Raw genomic sequence first — 24,478 nt, forward strand, 5'->3', positions numbered from 1 at the left:
TCGGGCTTTGGACCTGTACCACTGATGCAGCCCCACGTTGGGCGCCAACTGAAGGACTGGGTTTTTCTAAGACCCAGCGGTGCCAGGGATAACACCTGAAACCTTCGTGGGTTACCTGTTCCGGCGTACAAATGACAGAGACACGGGACACTTCCTTCGGCGTCAAAGATTCAAGGTTTATTTACTGCAGGGAACACAGAAGTCACGAGTACATAGCATGTAGGTTCACGGAGCCTGATTCGAATTGTATCTGTAGATCGCTCCTTTTATACAGTTTTTTGTCATAGGATAACATGACAGACAAAAGGTTACAACCCGGTTCCCACAGTAAATGTCATAAGGGGTCGCTTTCTTGTATTCAGGGCCCGGGACATAATTACAATAGCATTTGGCGGTTCCTAACTGAAAAAGTACATCTTCCCACCATTAGTGCATTCTGTTCGGCTGTAAACGAATCAAGGAAGAGACAGAAACAGGTGCAGAGGAAGACGAGGATAGCGAACAGATCGAAGAGAGTGTAAAAGGGGTGGTATCAGGAAACACGATTGCAGGGATCAAAGGGGACGTGCCTAATGGATGCACAACTGAGACAATAGACCGGCACGGCAAGATGAGCCTCGAGCGGGGCCATCTGCCTTACAGTGTCATCCCCCTCATCATAAAGACACCCTCAAAGGAACACGTGTCTTCCGCAAGGGTTTGGGAATCCCAGGGTCACGAAGCGGACAGTGTCCATTCGCTGGCTACTTGAGGGCAAGAAACAAAATGGATGCCATATCTAAAATGGAACCCGTGGGTTCAGATGAAGAAACCCACGAAACAAACGAACGGTTTAGGCTAGCACAGCGGAAACGCGTACACCCACTAAACTCGTCATTTGCGGTTCATAGATACCAGACTCGATCATATTCGGGCAAGTCGAAAACACCACTTACAATTGTCACGGAACCTCACCTGGATGGAGCAAGTCAGAAGGAGGGGATGGGGGCTTAGGTGTGAGAGTGTAGAAAGTGCTGAGTGTGGTGAGGAAAGTGTGGCCAGTGGATGTTTAACGGTGCCCTGAGGTGAGCTACAAATTGCGGTGTGTATCATGGGCTGTGGGGTGATAGTGCTGTGTGGCCTCTTTCAGGGCATTGCTGTGTATAATGTGGGCTCTTGGGATAGCAGCTCCCTCAGAGGGGAAAGTGTGGATTAAACCACGGGCTGCTGTGAGACACTAGTGCCGCTTCGAAGACTACAAAGCAGTGAGTATACCATGAACTGTGGTGTGATAGGAGTGAGTGCGGAGGGTGACAGAGCAGTGAGTATACCGTGGACTGTGGTGTGACAGGAGTGAGTGCGGAGGGTGACCGAGCAGTGAGTATACCTTGGACTGTGGTGTGACAGGAGTGAGTGCGGAGGGTGACAGAGCAGTGAGTATACCATGTGCTGTGGTGTGATAGGAGTGAGTGTGGAGGGTTACAGAGCAGTGAGTATACCATGTGCTGTGGTGTGATAGGAGTGAGTGTGGGGGGTTACAGAGCAGTGAGTATACCATGTGCCGTGGTGTGATAGGAGTGAGTGTGGAGGGTTACAGAGCAGTGAGTATACCATGTGCTGTGGTGTGATAGGAGTGAGTGTGGAGGGTTACAGAGCAGTGAGTATACCATGTGCCGTGGTGTGATAGGAGTGAGTGCGGAGGGTTACAGAGCAGTGAGTATAACGTTGACTCTGGTGTGATGGGAGTGAGCGCAGTGGGTTGCAGAGCAGTGAGTATACCATGTGCTGTGGTGTGATAGGAGTCAGTGTTGAGGGTTACAGAGCAGTGAGTATACCATGTGCTGTGGTGTGATAGGAGTGAGTGTGGAGGGTTACAGAGCAGTGAGTATACCATGTGCTGTGGTGTGATAGGAGTGAGTGTGGGGGGTTACAGAGCAGTGAGTATACCATGTGCCGTGGTGTGATAGGAGTGAGTGTGGAGGGTTACAGAGCAGTGAGTATACCATGTGCTGTGGTGTGATAGGAGTGAGTGTGGAGGGTTACAGAGCAGTGAGTATACCATGTGCCGTGGTGTGATAGGAGTGAGTGCGGAGGGTTACAGAGCAGTGAGTATAACGTTGACTCTGGTGTGATGGGAGTGAGCGCAGTGGGTTGCAGAGCAGTGAGTATACCATGTGCTGTGGTGTGATAGGAGTCAGTGTTGAGGGTTACAGAGTAGTGAGTATACCATGTGCTGTGGTGTGATAGGAGTGAGTGTGGAGGGTTACAGAGCAGTGAGTATACCATGTGCCGTGGTGTGATAGGAGTGAGTGCGGAGGGTTACAGAGCAGTGAGTATACCATGTGCCGTGGTGTGATAGGAGTGAGTGCGGAGGGTTACAGAGCAGTGAGTATACCATGTGCTCTGGTGTGATAGGAGTGAGTGCGGAGGGTTACAGAGCAGTGAGTATACCATGTGCTGTGGTGTGATAGGAGTGAGTGTGGAGGGTTACAGAGCAGTGAGTATACCATGTGCTGTGGTGTGATAGGAGTGAGTGTGGAGGGTTACAGAGCAGTGAGTATACCATGTGCCGTGGTGTGATAGGAGTGAGTGCGGAGGGTTACAGAGCAGTGAGTATACCATGTGCTGTGGTGTGATAGGAGTGAGTGTGGAGGGTTACAGAGCAGTGAGTATACCATGTGCTGTGGTGTGATAGGAGTGAGTGTGGAGGGTTACAGAGCAGTGAGTATACCATGTGCTGTGGTGTGATAGGAGTGAGTGCGGAGGGTTACAGAGCAGTGAGTATACCATGTGCTGTGGTGTGACAGGAGTGAGTGCGGAGGGTGACAGAGCAGTGAGTATACCATGTGCTGTGGTGTGATAGGAGTTAGTGTGGAGGGTTACAGAGCAGTGAGTATACCATGTGCTGTGGTGTGATAGGAGTGAGTGTGGAGGGTTACAGAGCAGTGAGTATACCATGTGCTGTGGTGTGATAGGAGTGAGTGTGGAGGGTTACAGAGCAGTGAGTATAACATGTGCCGTGGTGTGATAGGAGTGAGTGCAGAGGGTTACAGAGCAGTGAGTATACCATGTGCTGTGGTGTGATAGGAGTGAGTGTGGAGGGTTACAGAGCAGTGAGTATACCATGTGCTGTGGTGTGATAGGAGTGAGTGTGGAGGGTTACAGAGCAGTGAGTATACCATGTGCCGTGGTGTGATAGGAGTGAGGGCGGAGGGTTACAGAGCAGTGAGTATACCTGGGGCTGTGGAGTGATAGGAGTGAGTGCGGAGGGTTACAGAGCACCGAGTATACCGTGTGCTGTGGTGTGATAGGAGTGAGTGCAGAGGGTTACAGAGCAGTGAGTATACCATGTGCTGTGGTGTGATAGGAGTGAGTGCAGAGGGTTACAGAGCAGTGAGTATACCGTGGACTGTGGTGTGATAGGAGTGAGTGCGGAGGGTTACAGAGCAGTGAGTATACCTTGGACTGTGGTGTGACAGGAGTGAGTGCGGAGGGTGACAGAGCAGTGAGTATACCATGTGCTGTGGTGTGATAGGAGTGAGTGCAGAGGGTTACAGAGCAGTGAGTACACCATGAGCTGTGGTGTGATAGGAGTGAGTGCGGAAGGTTACAGAGCAGTGAGTATACCGTGGACTGTGGTGTGATAGGAGTGAGTGCGGAGGGTTACAGAGCAGTGAGCATACCATGTGCTGTGGTGTGATAGGAGTGAGTGCGGAAGGTTACAGAGCAGTGAGTACACCATGTGCTGTGGTGTGATAGGAGTGAGTGCGGAGGGTTACAGAGCAGTGAGTATACCGTGGACTGTGGTGTGATAGGAGTGAGTGCGGAGGGTTACAGAGCAGTGAGCATACCATGTGCTGTGGTGTGATAGGAGTGACTGTGGAGGGTTACAGAGCAGTGAGTATACCATGTGCTGTGGTGTGATAGGAGTGAGGGCGGAGGGTTACAGAGCACTGAGTATACCTGAGACTGTAGTAGGTTCCAACTTCTGTTCTTAGGCCATGCTATTGCTCTCTCTGACCCTTTACTCACAGAGATCTTTGTAACTGGAAATGTTGGTGGTACTGCATTTAATTCATATCTTGGAAGTGATTTCTTCTCTATTACTCAGCATCTGTCCATCTCTGTCCAACAGAAGAGAAATCTCCTTCAATGGGAGTGGTTATCGTAAGCATCATTGGAGCCCTTGTGGGCATTGGACTGCTCGCTTCTGTCATCTGGATTGTTTACCTGAGGAAGAAAACATCCGGTAAGTGGATTTAATTTGATACTGTGAGTCAGAGGCACCATCACTTCCTGATTCACGTGTGAGGGTGCAGGTGAATACTGTTATGATGGTCTTACCACTCACCTGAAAACCAAGTAGTCAGCAGGGGCGATAATAGCGCCCCAACCCTCTCTGAATATTCCCCAGTTACACTGATAATTGAAACAATAGTTCTGAAAAATATTCCAAGAGGGAAGGGGTTTGGAATGAGAGACAAAAACACAGAGAGAAGAGACACTGCAGTATTCTGCCACCTGGACCTGCTCGGATGTTATGCGCAGAATCGTCTTCTTCTAGCTACCCATAAAGAAAATAAAGATATGAGTGTTTCTAAGATTGTAACAATAATTTGGTATATTATGTATATATTGTTATTCACAAATAATAATCACCTGTTCACATACTGCAGTTGTCCATTTTTGTATCAGAGAGATTAGCTTTCATGGGAATCTTATAGCACCAGGCAATTGTTACATATCCTGTGGAAATGGACTATACTGGAGCAAGAGAATAGAAAACATGTGCATTTAGTTAAGAGTTTCCTTTTTGTTATTTTAACTTATGATATATTATAAAAGGCTCAAGCCCTCACCTTTTCGTCAGCTGTGCTTGTTTTAAAACCTGTCAGCAGTTGTTATTGAAGCAGACATTGATATCCCATGTATATGCGAAAGAAAGCACTGATACATTTATCTACTCAATTAAATACAATCAAATACAAGAATGCTACTGGCCTTGCAAGATATGTAAATTACGCTAATAGAGCTAAACAGTGATACATGTGTTTCAAGTCTAAAACACTAATGTCCTATTAGCCACGTAGAAGACTTGAACTTAAGACTTGTACTACATACAGAGTGTCCCAAAAGTCTTGAGCTTCTTGTAGAAAGTAAAAGTAACCATGAATATTAAATAAAAGTAACATGCAGGCTAAATGCACCAAGTCACTCGACAAGCATTCTCAGACTTAGCTGTCTTGAAGTGTTGATTGCCCTTTCTTCCTGAATGCTGACGGGCCTCTTTCGAAAGGCTGTAGACTCTTGAATTCCACTGCGGGCTGCTGGCCCTCTGACTGAAGACTCTTGAGCACCAACACCGGAAAGAGGAAGGTCTTCCTGACACGGCCGTGTCAAAACGAAGTCAAGCACAGCTTTTCAGTAGTGTGCCTATTAATAGAGTGTACTTGTGCATTGTCGACAGCATCACAAAGCACGTGCTGAGTATCCAGAAGGATCAGGAAAACAGTGGTTGTCAGGAAGCTGGTTTCCTGGCAACCATAAACAAACTCCTATTTGCGCATTGTGCAAAAAATAAAGGGTACAACACATTAATTCCTTAAGCAGGTAACAGTTTAATATAAACAGCAATAACCTAAGTCTTTCTGCATATTTAATAAACAGCACTTTGAATAATCACACGGTTTAACTGATGACCCTGTAGATGCTGACATATTACGCAAGGAACATATGTTGTGTGGAGATTTCTGACAAACACCATCTGCCTCTTGGAGTAGAAGTGGGGACACATCCATGTTTAGAGACGTGGTTCCTTTATATTGACGTGGGTGGAGCAGGTATTTCCTTGTCCATGCACTGCTGATACTGGGTCATGGACTGCACTATTTCACTACTCAGTCTCCAACCTCCACTGCATAGACAAATCTTAAAGCTGCTCAGAATTGTAACCTTCTGGTGTTTTATCAATCAGAATGACTAGTCTTGGGCTAATGAAAATCGACCTCCATGTTTCAGATATTCTGGTTGGCTGCTTAAGGGCACAACCCCATCCCTTCCTGGACCAGCTTTCAGTAAAATGTTAGGCGCTCAAGGACACTGCGGAAGGATGAAAAACAGAGTATACCGCGGGATGTACTAGGATAGTACTAGGATAGCGGTGCCTTCAGAAAGGGTGCAAAGCACAGTTTCTGCTTTGAGCTGTTACGTGAGAGCAGTACCAGGAGACAGACAATAGGTTTGCTGTCATGATAGCAGCACCCAGGGAGAAAGGGTACAAGGCACTGGTGATAGCTGTGCCCTGAGAGAGGTAGAAGGTACGGTGTGCTGTACTGATAGCAGTGCCTTGAGCGAGGTTGTAAAGAACAGAAAATGCTATGCGCTGTGGTGACATAACAGTGCTTTTAGAGTGGATACAAAGCACTGTGTATGGTGGTCTAATAGCCGTACTCTTAGAGGATACAAAGCACTGAGTGCACTATGAGCTCTGGTAGGCTATCAATGGCATCCACTGAGTATACTGTGGGCCGGGCTGTGACAGCAGTGACTGTGGAGGGTACAAAGCACTGAGTATTATATGAGTAGACTGAGCGAGGCTACCGAGCACTGAGTATACTGTGAGCAGTGGTGTGACAGCGGTGACCGTGAACGGTAAGAAGCACTGAGTATTATATGAGTAGACTGAGCGAGGCTACCGAGCACTGACTATACTGTGAGCCGTGATGTGACAGCGGTGACCGTGAAGGGTAAGAAGCACTGAGTATTATATGAGTAGACTGAGCAAGGCTACCGAGCACTGAGTATACTGTGAGCAGTGGTGTGACAGCGGTGACCGTGAACGGTAAGAAGCACTGAGTATTATATGAGTAGACTGAGCGAGGCTACCGAGCACTGACTATACTGTGAGCCGTGATGTGACAGCAGTGACCATGAAGGGTAAGAAGCACTGAGTATTATATGAGTAGACTGAGCAAGGCTACCGAGCACTGAGTATACTGTGAGCAGTGGTGTGACAGCGGTGACCGTGAACGGTAAGAAGCACTGAGTATTATATGAGTAGACTGAGCGAGGCTACCGAGCACTGACTATACTGTGAGCCGTGATGTGACAGCAGTGACCATGAAGGGTAAGAAGCACTGAGTATTATATGAGTAGACTGAGCGAGGCTACCGAGCACTGAGTATACTGTGAGGGGTGGTGTGAGAGCGGTGACCATGAAGGGTAAGAAGCACTGAGTATTATATGAGTAGACTGAGCGAGGCTACCGAGCACTGAGTATACTGTGAGCAGTGGTGTGACAGCGGTGACCGTGAACGGTAAGAAGCACTGAGTATTATATGAGTAGATTGAGCGAGGCTACCGAGCACTTAGTATACTGTGAGCTATGATGTGACAGCCGTGACGGGTAAGAAGCACTGAGTATTATATCAGTGGACTGAGTGAGGCTACCGGGCACTGAGTATGCCATGGTGTGACAGCGGTGACCGTGAAGGGTAAGAAGCACTGAGTATTATATGAGTAGACTGAGCGAGGCTGCCGAGCACTGAGTATACTGTGAGCCGTAGTGTGACAGCAGTGACCATGAGGGGTAAGAAGCACTGAGTATTATATGAGTAGAATGAGCGAGGCTACCGAGCACTGAGTATACTGTGAGCCGTGGTGTGACAGCGGTGAAGGGTATGAAGCACTGAGTATTATATGAGTCGACCGAGCGAGGTTACCGAGCACTGAGTATACTGTGAGCCGTGGTGTGAGAGCGGTGACCATGAAGGGTAAGAAGAACTGAGTATTATATGAGTCGACCGAGCGAGGTTACCGAGCACTGAGTATACTGTGAGCCGTGGTGTGAGAGCGGTGACCATGAAGGGTAAGAAGCACTGAGTATTATATGAGTAGACTGAGCGAGGCTACTGAGCACTGACTATACTGTAAGCCATTGTGAAAGAGCGGTGACCATGAAGGGTACGAAGCGCTGAGTGTTATATGAGTAGACTGAGCGAGGCTACCGAGCACTGAGTATACTGTGAGCCGTGGTGTGACAGAAGTGACCATGAAGGGTAAGAAGCACTGAGTATTATATGAGCAGACTGAGCGAGGCTATCAAGCACTGAGTATACTGTGAGCCGCGGTGTGACAGTGGTGACTGTGAAGGGTAAGAAGCACTGAGTATTATATGAGCAGACTGAGCGAGGCTATCAAGCACTGAGTATACTGTGAGCCGTGGTGTGACAGCGGTGACCATGAAGGGTAAGAAACACTGAGTATTATATGAGTAGACTGAGCGAGGCTACCGAGCACTGAGTATACTGTGAGCCATGGTGTGACTGTGAAGGGTCAGAAGCACTGAGTATTATATGAGTAGACTGAGCGAGGCTACCGAGCACTGAGTATACTGTGAGCCATGGTGTGACTGTGAAGGGTCAGAAGCACTGAGTATTATATGTGTAGACTGAGCGAGGCTACAGAGCACTGACTATACTGTGAGCCATGGTGTGACAGCCGTAACCATGAAGGGTAAGAAGCACTGAGTATTATATGAGTAGACTGAGCGAGGCTACCGAGCACTGAGTATACTGTGAGCCGTGGTGTGACAGCGGTGACCATGAAGGGTAAGAAGCACTGAATGTTATATAAGTAGACTGAGCAAAGCTACCGAGCACTGCGTATACTGTGAGCCGTGGTGTGACAGCGGTGACCATGAAGGGTAACAAGCACTGAGTATTATATGAGTAGACTGAGCGAGGCTACCGAGCACTGAGTATACTGTGAGGGGTGCTGTGAGAGCGGTGACCATGAAGGGTAAGAAGCACTGAGTATTATATGAGTAGACTGAGCGAGGCTACCGAGCACTGAGTATACTGTGAGCAGTGGTGTAACAGCGGTGACCGTGAACGGTAAGAAGCACTGAGTATCATATGAGTAGACTGAGCGAGGCTACCGAGCACTGACTATACTGTGAGCCGTGATGTGACAGCAGTGACCATGAAGGGTAAGAAGCACTGAGTATTATATGAGTAGACTGAGCAAGGCTACCGAGCACTGAGTATACTGTGAGCAGTGGTGTGACAGCGGTGACCGTGAACGGTAAGAAGCACTGAGTATTATATGAGTAGACTGAGCGAGGCTACCGAGCACTGACTATACTGTGAGCCGTGATGTGACAGCAGTGACCATGAAGGGTAAGAAGCACTGAGTATTATATGAGTAGACTGAGCGAGGCTACCGAGCACTGAGTATACTGTGAGGGGTGGTGTGAGAGCGGTGACCATGAAGGGTTAGAAGCACTGAGTATTATATGAGTAGACTGAGCGAGGCTACCGAGCACTGAGTATACTGTGAGCAGTGGTGTGACAGCGGTGACCGTGAACGGTAAGAAGCACTGAGTATTATATGAGTAGACTGAGCGAGGCTACCGAGCACTTAGTATACTGTGAGCTATGATGTGACAGCCGTGACGGGTAAGAAGCACTGAGTATTATATCAGTGGACTGAGTGAGGCTACCGGGCACTGAGTATGCCATGGTCTGACAGCGGTGACCGTGAAGGGTAAGAAGCACTGAGTATTATATGAGTAGACTGAGCGAGGCTGCCGAGCACTGAGTATACTGTGAGCCGTAGTGTGACAGCAGTGACCATGAGGGGTAAGAAGCACTGAGTATTATATGAGTAGAATGAGCGAGGCTACCGAGCACTGAGTATACTGTGAGCAGTGGTGTGACAGCGGTGAAGGGTATGAAGCACTGAGTATTATATGAGTCGACCGAGCGAGGTTACCGAGCACTGAGTATACTGTGAGCCGTGGTGTGAGAGCGGTAACCATGAAGGGTAAGAAGCACTGAGTATTATATGAGTCGACCGAGCGAGGTTACCGAGCACTGAGTATACTGTGAGCCGTGGTGTGAGAGCGGTGACCATGAAGGGTAAGAAGCACTGAGTATTATATGAGTAGACTGAGCGAGGCTACTGAGCACTGACTATACTGTAAGCCATTGTGTAAGAGCGGTGACCATGAAGGGTACGAAGCGCTCAATCAATCAATCAATCAGTGACACTTATAAAGCGCGCTACATACCCGTGGGGTCTCAAGGCGCTGGGGGGGGGGGAGCCGCTACTGCTCGAACAGCCAGGTCTTCAGCTTCTTTTCTGAAGGAGAGGTGGTCTTGGGTCAGGCGCAGGTCGGTCGGGAGGGAGTTCCAGGTCTTGGCGGCCAGGTGGGAGAAGGACCTTCCTCCTGTAGTCGCTCTTCGAATGCGGGGGACGGCGGCAAGGGCGTGGTTGGCTGATCGGAGGTGGCGTTTGGGAGCGTAGAAGTTGACTCGGCTGTTGAGGTAGCTCGGGCCTTGGTCGTGTAGGGCTTTGTGTGCGTGGGTGAGGAGGCGGAAGGTGATTCTTTTGTTGACGGGGAGCCAGTGAAGGTCTCGCAGATGTCCGGAGATGTGGCTGGTTCGTGGGATGTCGAGGATGAGTCTGGCTGAGGCGTTCTGGATCCGCTGGAGTCTCTTCTGGAGCTTGGCGGTGGTCCCGGCGTAGAGAGCGTTGCCGTAGTCCAGTCGGCTGGTGACGAGGGCCTGGGTGACGGTCTTCCTGGTCTCGGTGGGGATCCACCAGAAGATCTTCCGTAGCATGCGTAGGATGTTGAAGCATGCCGAGGAGACGTTGTTGACTTGCCTGGTCATGGAGAGGGAGGAGTCCAGGATGAAGCCCAGGTTGCGTGCATGGTCTGTCGGTTTGGGTGCGGTGCCCAGGGCGGGAGGCCACCAGGAGTCGTCCCAGGCGGAGGGAGAGGAGCCCAGGATGAGGACCTCCGTCTTGTCCGAGTTCAGTTTCAGGCGGCTGGTCGTCATCCACTCGGCTACCTCTTTCATCCCTTCGTGCAGGTTGGCTCTGGCGGCGGCTGGGTCGTTGGTCAGGGAGAGGATCAGCTGGGTGTCGTCGGCGTAGGAGATTATGCTGAGGTTGTGTTTGCGTACGATGGCCGCGAGGGGGCTCATGTAGACGTTGAAGAGGGTGGGGCTCAGAGATGATCCTTGGGGGACGCCGCAGATGACTTCGGTGGCCTCTGACTTGTACGGTGGTAGGCGGACTCTCTGTGTTCTCCCGTCGAGGAAGGGGGTGATCCACTCCAGCGCCTTGTCCTGGATTCCGACGTTGCTGAGGCGCCGTACTAGGGTGCGGTGGCAGACCGTGTCGAATGCCGCGGAGAGGTCTAGGAGGATGAGGGCCGCTGTTTCTCCATTGTCCATCAGGGCTCGGATGTCGTCGGTGGCGGCGATGAGGGCGGTCTCGGTGCTGTGGTTGGCTCGGAAGCCGGACTGTGAGGGGTCGAGGGATCCGTTCGTCTCGAGGAAAGCGGCCATCTGCTTGTTGACGGTCTTCTCGATGACTTTGGCTGGAAACGGAAGGAGCGAGATGGGGCAGTAATTCTTGAGGTCGGTGGGGTCCGCTGTTGGTTTCTTGAGTAGGGCGCTGAGTTCGGCGTGTTTCCAGCTCTCGGGGAAGATGGTGGTGTCGAGGGATGTGTTGATGATGTCTCGCAGGTGGGGTGCGATGACAGCGTCGGCTTTGTTGAAGACGTGGTGAGGGCAGGGGTCGGTCGGTGATCCGGAGTGGATGGAGTTCATCGTGCGGATGGTGTCTTCGGTGCTGATCGGGGTCCAGGCGTGGAGGGTGGTGGTGGGGGGTGGTTGTTCGGTCATGGTGTGCGTTGGTTGGTTGTTGAAGCTGTTGTGTATGTCCGCGATCTTGTTGTGGAAGTATGAAGCCAGGGAGTTGCAGAGGTCTTGCGATGGGGTGATGTCGTTGTTTCCTGCGCTGGGGTTGGAAAGCTCTTTGACGATGTTGAAGAGTTCCTTGCAGTTGTGTGCGTTGTTGTCCAACCGGTCCTTGAATGCTGTTTTCTTGGCGGCGCGGATCAGCTGGTGGTGTTTCCGGGTGGCAAGTTTGAAGGAGGTCCTGTTGTCCGGTGTCGGTTCCCTTCTCCAGACTTTCTCGAGGGCTCGGCAGTTCTTCTTGGAGCTCTTGAGTTCGTCGGTGAACCATGGGGCTTTCTTGCTGCCGGGTCTGCTGGGCGGGGTCCTCAGTGGGGCGAGTTCGTCCGCGCAGTTGCTGATCCACTTCGTGAGGTTGTCGGCGGCCTTGCTGGGGTTCGCTGAGCTGGCAGGAGGGTGCTGGCTCAGGGAGGTGGCGAGCTGGTCTGCTGTGATCTTGTTCCAGCTTCTGCGGGCGGTCTGTTGCTGGTGGTGGTGGGTCGTTGTTTTCTTGAAGGTGAAGTGGACGCAGCTGTGGTCCGTCCATTGAAGCTCTGTGGTGTGGCTGAAGTTGATGTCCTTGCTGGATGAGAAGACAGCGTCCAGTGTGTGTCCGGCGAGGTGGGTGGGGGTGGACACCAGTTGCTTGAGTCCCAGGTTGGTGAGGTTGTCGAGCAGGGTGCTGGTGTTGCGGTCGTTGTTGTTCTCCAGATGGAAGTTGAGGTCTCCCAGGAGGATGTAGTCAGCGGAGGGGAGGGCATGTGGGCTGACGAAGTCGGCGATGTCCTCGCTGAATTGTGTGCGTGGTCCAGGGGGTCGGTAGATCAGGGTGCCTCTGAGGGTGGTGTTCGGGTTGGTGTGGATCTGGAAATGCAGGTGTTCGGCGGTGGTCAGGGAGTTGTCGGTGCTGGTCGTGAGACGGATGGTGCTCCTGTGGATGATGGCGATGCCTCCTCCCATCTGGTTGGCGTTTCGGTCCCTCCGGACGATCTTGTAGCCCTCTGGGATGGCGATGGCGATGTCGGGAGCTGAAGAGGCGTTCATCCAGGTCTCCGTGAGGAAGGCAACGTCTGGAGCTGTGGTGTCGAGGAGGTTCCAGAGTTCGATGGCATGTCTGTGGATGGAGCGGGTGTTGAGCAGGATGCACTTGAGGTGGGTACTGCTGGTGTTCGGCTTGGTGGGTGCTGGTGCGAGGCAGGTCCGGATGCAGGTGAACTTGCAGGCGTGGCAGCTGAAGGGTCCGTGGGTACGTCGTGGAGAGGCTTGATGGCATTCTGGGAGTCGGCCGGTGTTGAGAGCGGTGAGGGTGGCGGCGGAGTACGTCAGGCGGGTCGGTCGGGGTCTTCGTGGGCCAGGGGTCCTGGCGCTGGTCGCGATCCGGTCGCGGACGGGCGTAGACGGGCTTACCTTTGGCGCGCCTTCGGCGCACAATCGGCGCGCCCGCTGCGCGTGACCGCTGCGCGTGACCGCTGCGCGTCCGCACGGTCGCCATTTAAGGCGAAGTGCGCGGAGCAGCTGGGAGGCGGGAGCGGGGAGGGAACAGAAGAGAAAAAGGGGTGGGGCCAATGTCGGTGGCGGGAAGCGAGAGCGGAGGGCGGCGAGGTAGGCGGCCAATCAGGAAGGAAACTGGACACGGCGCAGGGGATACAAAGAAATTAACAGGCACAAATTTAGGGCAAAACAAATAAAAACGGCAAAATACGCGAGCAGACGGCAGAAACAGACAAGCACAAGTTTAGGGCAAAACAAATAAAAACAGCAAAATACGCGAGCAGACGGCAGAAACAGACAAGCACAAATTACGGGCAAAACGAGGAAAAACAGCAAAATACGCGAGCAGGCGGCAGAAACAGACAAGCACAAATTACGGGCAAAACAAGGAAAAACAGCAAAATACGCGAGCAGACGGCAGAAACAGACAAGCACAAATTTAGGGCAAAACAACTGGGAAACCAGAGGGGAGCGACCACGGCGTCAGCGAGGCCGGCGGCGAGGCAGAAGGCAGGCAGAGGGGAACACACGCAGCAGCTGGTGGCCGTGCGGCGCGGGGGTGTCCCACAAGTGGAGCGCTGAGTGTTATATGAGTAGACTGAGCGAGGCTACCGAGCACTGAGTATACTGTGAGCCGTGGTGTGACAGAAGTGACCATGAAGGGTAAGAAGCACTGAGTATTATATGAGCAGACTGAGCGAGGCTATCAAGCACTGAGTATACTGTGAGCCGCAGTGTGACAGTGGTGACTGTGAAGGGTAAGAAGCACTGAGTATTATATGAGCAGACTGAGCGAGGCTATCAAGCACTGAGTATACTGTGAGCCGTGGTGTGACAGCGGTGACCATGAAGGGTAAGAAACACTGAGTATTATATGAGTAGACTGAGCGAGGCTACCGAGCACTGACTATCCTGTGAGCCGTGATGTGACAGCAGTGACTGTGAAGGGTGAGAAGCACTGAGTATTATATGAGTAGACTGAGCGAGGCTACTGAGCACTGAGTATACTGTGAGCCGTGGTGTGACAGCCGTGACCATGAAGGGTAAGAAGCACTGAGTATTATATGAGTAGACTGAGCAAGGCTACCGAGCACTGAGTATATTGTGAGCCATGGTGTGACTGTGAAGGGTCAGAAGCACTGAGTATTATATGAGTAGACTGAGCGAGGCTACCGAGCACTGAGTATACTGTGAGCCATGGTGTGACTGTGAAGGGTCAGAAGCACTGAGTATTATATGAGTAGACTGAGCGAGGCTACCGAGCACTGAGTATACTGTGAGCCGTGGTGTGACAGCGGTGTCCATGAAGGGTAAGAAGCTCTGAGTATTATATGAGTAGACTGAGCGAGGCTACCGAGCACTGAGTATACTGTGAGCCGTGATGTGACAGCGGTGTCCATGAAGGGTAAGAAGCTCTGAGTATTATATGAGCAGACTGAGCGAGGCTACCGAGCACTGAGTATACTGTGAGCCGTGATGTGACAGCGGTGTCCATGAAGGGTAAGAAGCTCTGAGTATTATATGAGTAGACTGAGCGAGGCTACCGAGCACTGAGTATACTGTGAGCCGTGGTGTGACAGCGGTGACCGTGAAGGGTAAGAAGCACTGAGTATTATATGAGTAGACTGAGCGAGGCTACCGAGCACTGAGTATACTGTGAGCCGTGGTGTGACAGCGGTGACCGCGAAGGGTAAGAAGCTGTGGTAAAATTAATTACCTATGCATAATTTATACGGTAAAATCAATAAGAATAACTCAGGGAAGTAAGAGGCAAAATCCGGGATATTGAGGTTAACTCAAAAGGGTTTTATTCCTGTAAAAGGAATTGGGTTATTGGCTCGAGCCAAGGTGGCATACCATTCCGTCACCACATAGGTTCGGGAAGGGGCAGACAGACAACATATTATTTACAGAAGTTCATATATATAGTCAATGTATTACAATAGCGAATATGCAGTAGGCGTAACAGCTGGAAAAAAAGAGAGATAAAACATGAATACGTCATAGAAAAGGCGTTACAATAGGCGTGCATGAAGGCGTGTACTAGAAACGTCACTTATCATGAGGTCACAAGTAGGTGGATCCAGAAGAGAATCCTGCAATGTCAGCAAAAATATATGGCAGAGATGCGCGCGCAGCAGCTTGACGTGAGTCTGACGTGTAACTGGAGGGTGAAGGGGACTTGACATTTAGCACTACAAGTGTAGACATAAGTCTAGGATGTCAGATCAACCTAATCCCAAATCGTATCTGATATCATATGTTTAAGGAACTGTAGTATCTGGAAGGGAAAAGGTCTCTCGGGCGGAGACTACTCTATACTGGTTGTGAGTGCGTGTACATGTGTCTACATGTCGGCATGCGGGGTGAGGGGGCATGGGCCTACCATGGCAACAGAGTCTATGAATTACTTGCACGGAGACAGAAAGACCGGGCCCACTGCTCCTGCAGCTGGGAGGATGTTTACTTGAGCTACGAGACAGGAATGTATTTTCGAGGAGTGGAGCAGATAATTCGAAGGTTGAATACAGTCTTGGCAGGCAGAAGGCTGGGCTATGCGCCGGAGCCGCGCAAGGAGTAAGGCAGGGGTCACTGGTACAGAGGCAGCCTGGGTTGAGGCCCTCAGAGTCGGGAAGCAGGAAAAAGGCTCGATGGCAGATCAGGGCCTACTTCGCCAGAGCTGAAAAACGTGTAAAGTGCACCACAAAAAGACGGTGGTACAGCATATATAGGGACTGAATATTCAATCCGTTCATGGCGGATCTGAAAGAGGACATGTTATAGATGGACGCAAATGTATTTGCGTCTTCGTAGCTGGCACTGGAGGGAAATCACATGCACTGCAAGCTAGTACATGGAGACGGTGGGGTACGCGCTGGGGAACACTACTCGATCAAAAATTATATTTCCTCATTCCCTCCTTGTTCCCCACGGACCCTTCATGACACATCAATTCTCATCAATTGATCAACCTGTTCACTTAACATCATTTGCTCTTCTTTCTTTTCGCGTTTTGAATGGGAACTTGGATGCGGAACGCATGAAGTGGCACACAGGCCGCAAATCGCCGGTCCACATTGGAGACACAGGCAACAACTGAGTACTATGAGAAGGCCAATACCTAGGAGGGATAGGATCTTCCACCCCCAGGCTGATAGCGTTGTCCAGAACCAACCGGACCAAGTCCAGGTGCCTGGAGTCTGATGTATTAAACTTGCAATTTTATGGAGACATGTAATAGCTTTGTACACGGTTGGCGCGTTATTTGGGATGAAAACACAGCAACTTGACCCGATGACCTTACAAGCTCCACCCCTATCTGCCAAGATGACGTCAATAACGAGACGATTTTGAAGAACAACAACCCGCATGGCGGACTGCTCCTCCGTTAAGTTACCTAGGGCTGAAGTGGTCTCAAGTACCACTGCTTCGAGGGTTCTGGTTAATCTACGGATTAGTTTACTATTAGAAACAGTACCTAGGTAGGGGAAGAAACCTTTGTTAAAATCTGTATATTGTTCCCATGTGGTTTCAGTATAATCGACAAGCGGGAGATCTCTTTGATATCTATGCTTAACCAGATTGGTGTTTCTATGGTAGTCAGGAGGGACTAGAAAAACAGGCGGCAGAAGGAATGCAATGTAACAGGTACCATCCCAATCTAGAGGCAAACGGACATATGCAGTATGGCCACAAACAAAATAGGAATGACGTAAAGCCCTAAACGTGGATCTACCATGATCACTGAAATCGACCACAGTAGTACATTTACTATGACCTAAGTGTACGGAACCATTCTTGCGAACACATAGTTCACCAGTAACTGGCAATACTGCCATAGCAGGTAGAACAGGAGCAGCTTCGGATTCGACAGATAAAATCATGAATGTAACTGTGTAATTACCTAATCCATATACTTCATTTTCTAGATCAGTTCCAGTATCTACGGGGAGTCCCTCCTTGTCAGGGTAGCATACTTTTAGCAAGACTAAGTTCAGGTTTCCCCAAACCCAGTTACCTTCGTAAATAGCAGCATCAGAAACTAGGGAATTGAGCATTTTAAACCATGCACCACATGTGCCATTGTGAGTGAACGGGTACGGGAAAAGGGGCAAAACACCCTTGTTTTCTTGGTAAGGAGGGAGTCGACCACATATCCAACAGTTTGTAGCATTGGTAGTCTGATGGGAGTGATGTAACATACTAATGAAAGTGTTATTGCGCAGCGCAAGTCTATAGGATAACTCATGTGGGGGTAATTCACTAAAAGAATGTTCGGCAGTAACATTATAAGCAGATTGTGCACGCTTGAATATAGGATAATATATGTGCAACAAAACACTAGCAGTAATAACCAGCAGACTTAAGAAAAACATAATAAGTAGTGTCACTATACAGCGACTGCGAAGTGATTTACAATATGCATTCTTCTTATGTTGTCTTTGTCTATCTCTCTCTCTATCTCGATCTAGGGGATACATGTCAGAAACTAATTTAACCGATTCACCTAGGGGAGGACTTAAACAATTAAACTGTCTGACTTGCTAGATCGTAACTTCAACCTGTATTCTTCTGAAGCGGTTTTCTCAACCATAGGGAGTTTTGAGTCAGTTTGTGGAGGAGGGCAGGGCTTAGAGTCCAAGTCCGAAGGAAGTCCGTAGAATTTTTTAATGTGGCTGGAATGCAGCCATCCCTTCCTGCCCTCTATTTTAACAGCTGTCCTCGTTGTGAGCAGAACCAATTTCGGGGTTTGCCAGCGGGGCTCCAATGGGCTCCTCCGATCAAAGTTGCGGATGAAGACGTAATCACCCGGAACCACCTCGTGGGGCTTCACCTCGGTGTTGTCGGGAAAGGCTGCAGCTACCTGTGAACGACAAGATTGTAGTGCAGACATCAAGGAGGCAAGATAATCTGTCAGCATAAGACAATCAACATCAGTTATTTTTCGTGGTATAGGCGTCCCCCACATATTCGGTGGTCTCCCAAAAACCACCTCGTACGGGGATAGCCCAGATCGGGAATGGACCACCATCCTCATATAGAAGAGGGCGACCGGCAAGGCAACTATCCAGTCTACACCCTTCTCTCTACAGATCTTGGAAAGTCGGATTTTTAATGTCTGATTATGGCGCTCCACGAGACCTGCTGCCTCGGGATGCCGAACACAATGGAACTTCCACTGATAACCTAACAGGAGTGTAATGTGTTTCACGAGCGCGGAAGAGAATGGCTGGCCATTATCTGAGTACACGATGCGGGGCAAACCATACCGTGGGAAGTATTCACGAACCAGCTGCTTGGCAGTGGTCGGAGCAGTGTAATCGGGAACTGGGTATGCCTCTATCCACCGGGAAAGAACACACACGACTACGAGGACATACTTGAATCCTCGACAGCGTTCCATCTGGATATAATCCATCTGGAGTATTTCAAAAGGGTGTTCGGGAGGCTGGAATCCACCTTGCTCTACGGGGATGCTTTTACCTGGATTGAACTGACCACAAATCATGCAAGTACGCACTTTCTGTTTGGCTGCTGCCCGTAAGTTTTTATTGGACCATATGTGTTGAATACTGTCTAGCATTGCTTTCTCTCCTAGGTGTGCGGGACTATGTATCGTGTTAATGATGACTTGTACCATAGAGTCGGGGAGAAACCATGTAGATTTTCCCTTCGTCATCCATCCCTGGTCTGTTTGGATCCCTCCTAGTTTAGTCCATTCCTTAATTTCATCTGGTGTTGCATGTGACTGTATGTCGATCACATCATGTGCGGGATCCCTAACTGTCATGCAGTGCGATGGTACCACTAATTGTGTCTGATCAGTTACATGAGTCCGGTTCTGAGCAGTTTGTTTTGCTGTTCGGTCTGCCAGGTCGTTACCCTGGGAAATGATATCAGTAACCTTGGTATGTGCCTTACATTTCATGATAGAGATTGCAGTGGGTAGATGTATTGCATCTAACAAAGCTTGAATGAGGGGACCGTGTTGGATGTTGGCACCGTGAGAAGTTAAGTAACCTCTCTCTCGCCAGAGGACTCCAAAGTCGTGTACGACTCCGAATGCATAACGTGAATCTGTATATATGTTGACTCTCTTATTTCTGGCTTGAATACATGCTTGTGTCAGAGCAATAAGCTCTGCTGCTTGAGCTGACAAAGTGTCAATACAATTGGTTTCAATGACTTCCGTGTCTGTCGTGACGGCGTAGGCTGCCACTAATTCACCTGTCCTTGTTCTCATACATGAACCATCCACATACAGTGTCAGGTCTAGATCTGGTAACGGAACATCTGTCAAGTCTTGTCTGGGTTTTGTTGTGATAGTAATAACTTCAATGCAATCATGTGCCAATGGATCTACTCCATTTACTGGCAATAACGTGGCAGGATTTAATGTGCTGCAGCGTCTGATTTCAATGTGTGGTTGAAACAATGTCAGTTCGTAACCTGTCAATCTTGCTATGGTCAGGTGTTGGGTTTGAGTCCGATTCAAAAGGACTTCTACAGAATGCGGAACCTGTACTGTCAATGGATGTCCTAACACAATAGAATCACTCTGTCTGATTGCTAAAGCTGTTGCTGCAACTGATTTCAAACACGCCGGAAGGGCCTGGGCTACTGGGTCTAATGTGCTAGAAAAGTAAGCACAAGGCTTGTGTGAACCTGCTTGTTCCTGAGTGAGGACTGACAAAGCAGTACCCTCACGTTCTGTGACAAAAAGTGTAAAAGGCTTACTGTAACATGGTGTTGCTAAAACAGGTGCTTGACATAAGGCTTTCTTCAAATCTTCAAAAGCTTGTGTATGTTCCTGAGTCCAAGGGAGGACAGTCGAAGTCGCTGCCTCCTGTGTCGTTAACTGAATGAGTGGTTTCGCTAAAAATGCATATTGGGGAATCCATTGTCTGCAGAATGAAGTGAGGCCTATGAAAGCCCGTACTTCCTTTTGTGTTCTGGGTGGTGCCATATTTACAATTAACTGAATGCGATCAGGTGTGAGCTGCCTCCCCACTTTGGACAGCAAGTGACCCAGGTACACAACTTGCTGAACACAGAATTGTAGCTTCGAAGGAGACACCTTGTGTCCCTTGTCGGCCAGGAAGTTCAAAACAGTCAGTGATGCATTTTCACATTCGGGTTCGCTTCGAGCGGTGATCAGCAGATCATCGACATACTGAAGCAGGGCAGTGTGAACTGGCATGTGGATGCTGTCGAGTTGTTTTTTCAATGCTTGACTATAGATACTGGGGCTTTCTGTGAATCCTTGAGGTGCACGGGCAAATTTGAAAGATCGCCCATTTAAACTGAATCCGAACAAATATTGGCTTTCCGGGTCAATAGGGACACTGAAGAAAGCGTTCTTGAGGTCAATTACAGTGAAGAACGCTGCTTCGGAATCAATAGCTGTCAATAATGAAGAGATATCTGGGACCACGGGGTACTGTGGTACAATGCATTTATTCAATTCGCGCAGATCAATAACCAATCGATAAACAGGTGGAGCATTTGGGTCAGTTCGTTTAAGAACAGGAATGATAGGGGAATTACACACATTGGAGTCAGTTTCCACAACCACTCCTTGTGCAATGAGCTCGTCAATGATTCTCAGTAAAGCCACTACAGCATCTGGGGGTAACTTGTATTGTCGAATTCGTGGTAATACCACTCCTGCCTTGAGTGTGACTCGATATGGGGTACTGTGCATGCAACCTACATCAGTGGGGCCCTGCGCCCACAAGTGTGCAGGGACGTTCTGTAACCGGGGATCCATATCTCTCAATACATAATGACCTTTGAAATCTCGCAAAAATAATCGTACCCCTTCTGGAGAACAACATATAATAGCTCCTAGAGCCTTCAATGTTTTTATACCTAACAGGTTTTTTGGACATGATTTCGTGAGCAATAAATCTGTAGTCCGTGTCAGAGGACCTACTGCAAGAGGGAGGGGTTGTGATACTTCATTAATAATGGGTTTTCCTGAAAATCCAAGGGACACGTTCTGTGAGCCTGAGAGGGGTGCCCCTGGTACTTCGTTGTGGCTTATCGTGGTTCTGCTTGCCCCTGTATCAATGAGAAACTTTCTGTCTTTCCCTAATACTTGACTATGTACATAGGGACCATTTTGATCTACAGGAACTTCAATAAGAGGCAAGCGGAATTCCCTCTCCAGGCTATTTCATGTGTATCGCTGGTAATCAGGGTAATCGTTCTGCGCATACTGATACATCTGTTGTGTTGTGTTTTGTGTTGCGGTAATGGGCTGTTGTTGGGGTATCGCTACGGTCTGTGTGGATGCTGGCATGGGTGCAATATGTTGTATATTCTGGGGTACTTGTTGTGAAGTCTGATCTTGTCTAGGAGGACGCGGTCTCTCTTTAGTCTTACCCGTGGCGATATTATGTTTCAGAACTGCACAATCGTTTATATAATGACCTGGCTGTTTGCAATAATTACATACACCCTTTACAGGAACTGTTGAATTACTGGGATGGGTCGCACCCTTTTTCTGACCGTCGGCAGGGACCGACTGAGCAACTAACATTTTCATTTTTGTATCTTTCATACGTCTTTGTTCGTGTTCTTGTTCTTCTCTAAGTCTATTCTGGTGGTACTGTAACATTTGTAACATTTGTGAAGGGGTATTAGCTTGCCAAGTGCTTTCTACTTTCAGTACTCTATTCTTAACCTGGGGCAAGGAATTCTCGACTAATTTCGTTACAAAAAGATGTGGATATGACTCGCTACTTGCTTTCAGACCGCTATTTATACCAAAACATTTCTCAAATCGTGTATAGAAATCACTAGTGTCTTCATCAGGTTTCTGTTTGCATGCTGAAATAGCACCCCAATCTTCCTTTTTCGTACTCAGTAAACGTGGCAACACTTGTACTAATAAACCTGGTAACGCTTTAACCTTGTCTCCAAGCCCTAGGCCTGGCACTCGGGTATCTTCTTCATTTTGTAATCCAGCCCAATCAATCTTTGCATCTCCCACCTCCCACTCTTTTTCTTTGAGTTTCTCGTATATGCCTGGAGGTAGTAATACTTTCAGTATTTTCATAAGATCGGGATAAGTGTAATCGCCCATTAATAACATATCCTTTATTTCGCGGTGAAACCCTGCGGGATCTTTATCATGACTGGGTACTAGTTTCTTCATTTCCAACAATTCAATTTTAGTTACAGGTGTATACACAAACACACGCCTAAGCGTGTTGTCTGCGTTCTGTACGGGGTGCACTTCTCGCAACGGATTCTGTCTATCCATATAATACATGTTTTTTCGTTCCATAACGGGTGCTGAGTTGATCTGCGGACATAAGAATGTACTATACTTGTGGCGGTGTTCTAGAATGACTTTAATCAGATCGGTACCTAGACCTTTCCATCTGTTCGTGACCAGTTCTATTAATATGTCAGGCAGAGGGCCTGGATCAGAATGTTGGCTTTTATACAATAAAAGCAGATGTTGTATCATGTACATACCAGCTAAACGCTGTTCACTCGGAGTCAAATTCAGGAACGTATGTGCTAACGCATCATCACCATATTTCTCAGAGCTGTCAGCCCATTGCACGGCTGACCTGGCTAATTCTTGTTCATCCATAGAATCGAGTACATGGTACCCCATTCGTTCTTGAAGTATTCTGTCAGTGGCTTGGAATAAGTGTTCGGGTGTTCTAGGATTACACATGGCTTCCTGGTATAACCTTTTACTTTCTGGGCGCCCCGGGCGCATCGAATTATTATATGGTCTTCCTTTACCTACATAAGCTATCATTTCTCTAGCTGGCAACTGTGTGTGTTCTGGTGTCTCGGCTTCCTCCTCTGCCTCCTCCTCCGTGGATTCATGTTTGTCGGAATCTACTTCCGGTACGGGCTGTCTTTTCTCATGCATCTTATTTATTGCAGTCCTGATTCGTCGGTACATATTATCTACACAGGCCTCTCTGTCATGCTGTCCATCTGCTATATGCTGACCCCATTTGTGGAGTGCTTTTACATCCTCCGGGTTCATACCCGGCCTATCCACTTCTCTAATGAAGCAGTTTATAAGAAACCGCAATATCTTGCCTTTAGTATCCACTTTCTGATAGGCCATGGCCTCCTTAATACTTTCAGGCCCTACTCCTGTCTGAACAAACTTATATATTCGATCTAAGTGTTCTGTCATTCCAGGTAGTGTCATTAGGAAGTTCGTGACTCGCCGTAAACGTACTGATGCGAGTAACATTCTCTCGTCATTCTTTTTGCCAGGTACAGGATCATATCTACAGTCTGCAAGGCGATCTCCATAAATTGTAATATCTGTCCTAGGTGTACGCTGTTGCGCTATCTCCCTAAAGCTCATGCGATGGGTGGGTGGCGGGGTCTGGAAACCTATCGCTCCTCCGGACGCGCCTCCTGAGGCGCCGGCTCCGAAAGGGTTAGTCGGGTTCGTATCAAGGGAAGTAGGAGGTGGAGGGAAAGCTGGAAGACCAGGAGGAATCGGGGGAGGAGCAGCTTGTCGGGGAGGAAGAGCATAATTGTCCTGACCGTCAGGCGCAGGCACTTGTGGCAATGCGGTATTAACATATGCGGGAGCTACATCGTCTAAATAGGAAGAAAGGAAAATGTCCTTTGCTGTCTTCTGGTGTGTTTTAGTCGGGAGCAATGGGGGTGGTAGGTCCTTCGGTACTTCCGGAGAGGCCTTTGGCAAGCCCTTTGACAAGATGGGGAACATGCCATTCATAAGTGTATTTCGCTGTCTGTCTACTTGTTCTAATTTTACTCTGATACCTTCCTCAACTAATGCGTTTTCTCGGGTCTTGTCAGGCTCCTCCTTACTCTTTTCTTCTAGTCTGTGAGCTTTTTCTGTACGCCTATGCGACTCTTTACGCCATAGCTCGATGGCATCCTTCTGCGACTGTCTGGCTTTCTTTTTCCATAAAGCTTCTTCTACTCTCATGATGCAATCTGCATCCCATGTCCCTGCCGCGGGCCATCTCTGATTCTCCGACAGTTCTTTAGTGTAGTCTACCCATAAGTCGAGAAATAACACAGCATCTAGACCGTGCTTATGGTACATAAAGTACCCTGGAGTATCCCTAGGTGGAATGGGAACAGCTTCTTCTAGAACCCCTTTACGGGTTTTTATTTGTCTTAGTTTGGAGAACAACGGCATTCTGAAATCTGGCTACTTGGTTCTTACTCAGATATGAACATAAACACACTATACATAAAACACGTTTAAGTACAATAATAAAGATCGAACATTC

At 48.9% G+C, this 24,478-nt stretch overlaps 1 protein-coding gene across 1 annotated transcript in view; it reads left to right on the plus strand.

Annotated features, from left to right (window-relative positions):
* Positions 1-24,478, plus strand: part of LOC147670603 (saoe class I histocompatibility antigen, A alpha chain-like) — a 526,786-nt gene that overhangs the window by 448,758 nt on the left and 53,550 nt on the right. The window contains exon 5 of the mRNA XM_086948135.1: positions 4,115-4,228. Within this exon, the coding sequence (XP_086804261.1) occupies positions 4,115-4,228 (114 nt within the window). The remainder of the gene's footprint in view (positions 1-4,114; positions 4,229-24,478) is intronic.

Source organism: Lissotriton vulgaris, unplaced genomic scaffold, assembly GCF_964263255.1.
Source record: "Lissotriton vulgaris unplaced genomic scaffold, aLisVul1.2 SCAFFOLD_1178, whole genome shotgun sequence".
Taxonomy (NCBI): Eukaryota; Metazoa; Chordata; class Amphibia; order Caudata; family Salamandridae; genus Lissotriton; species Lissotriton vulgaris.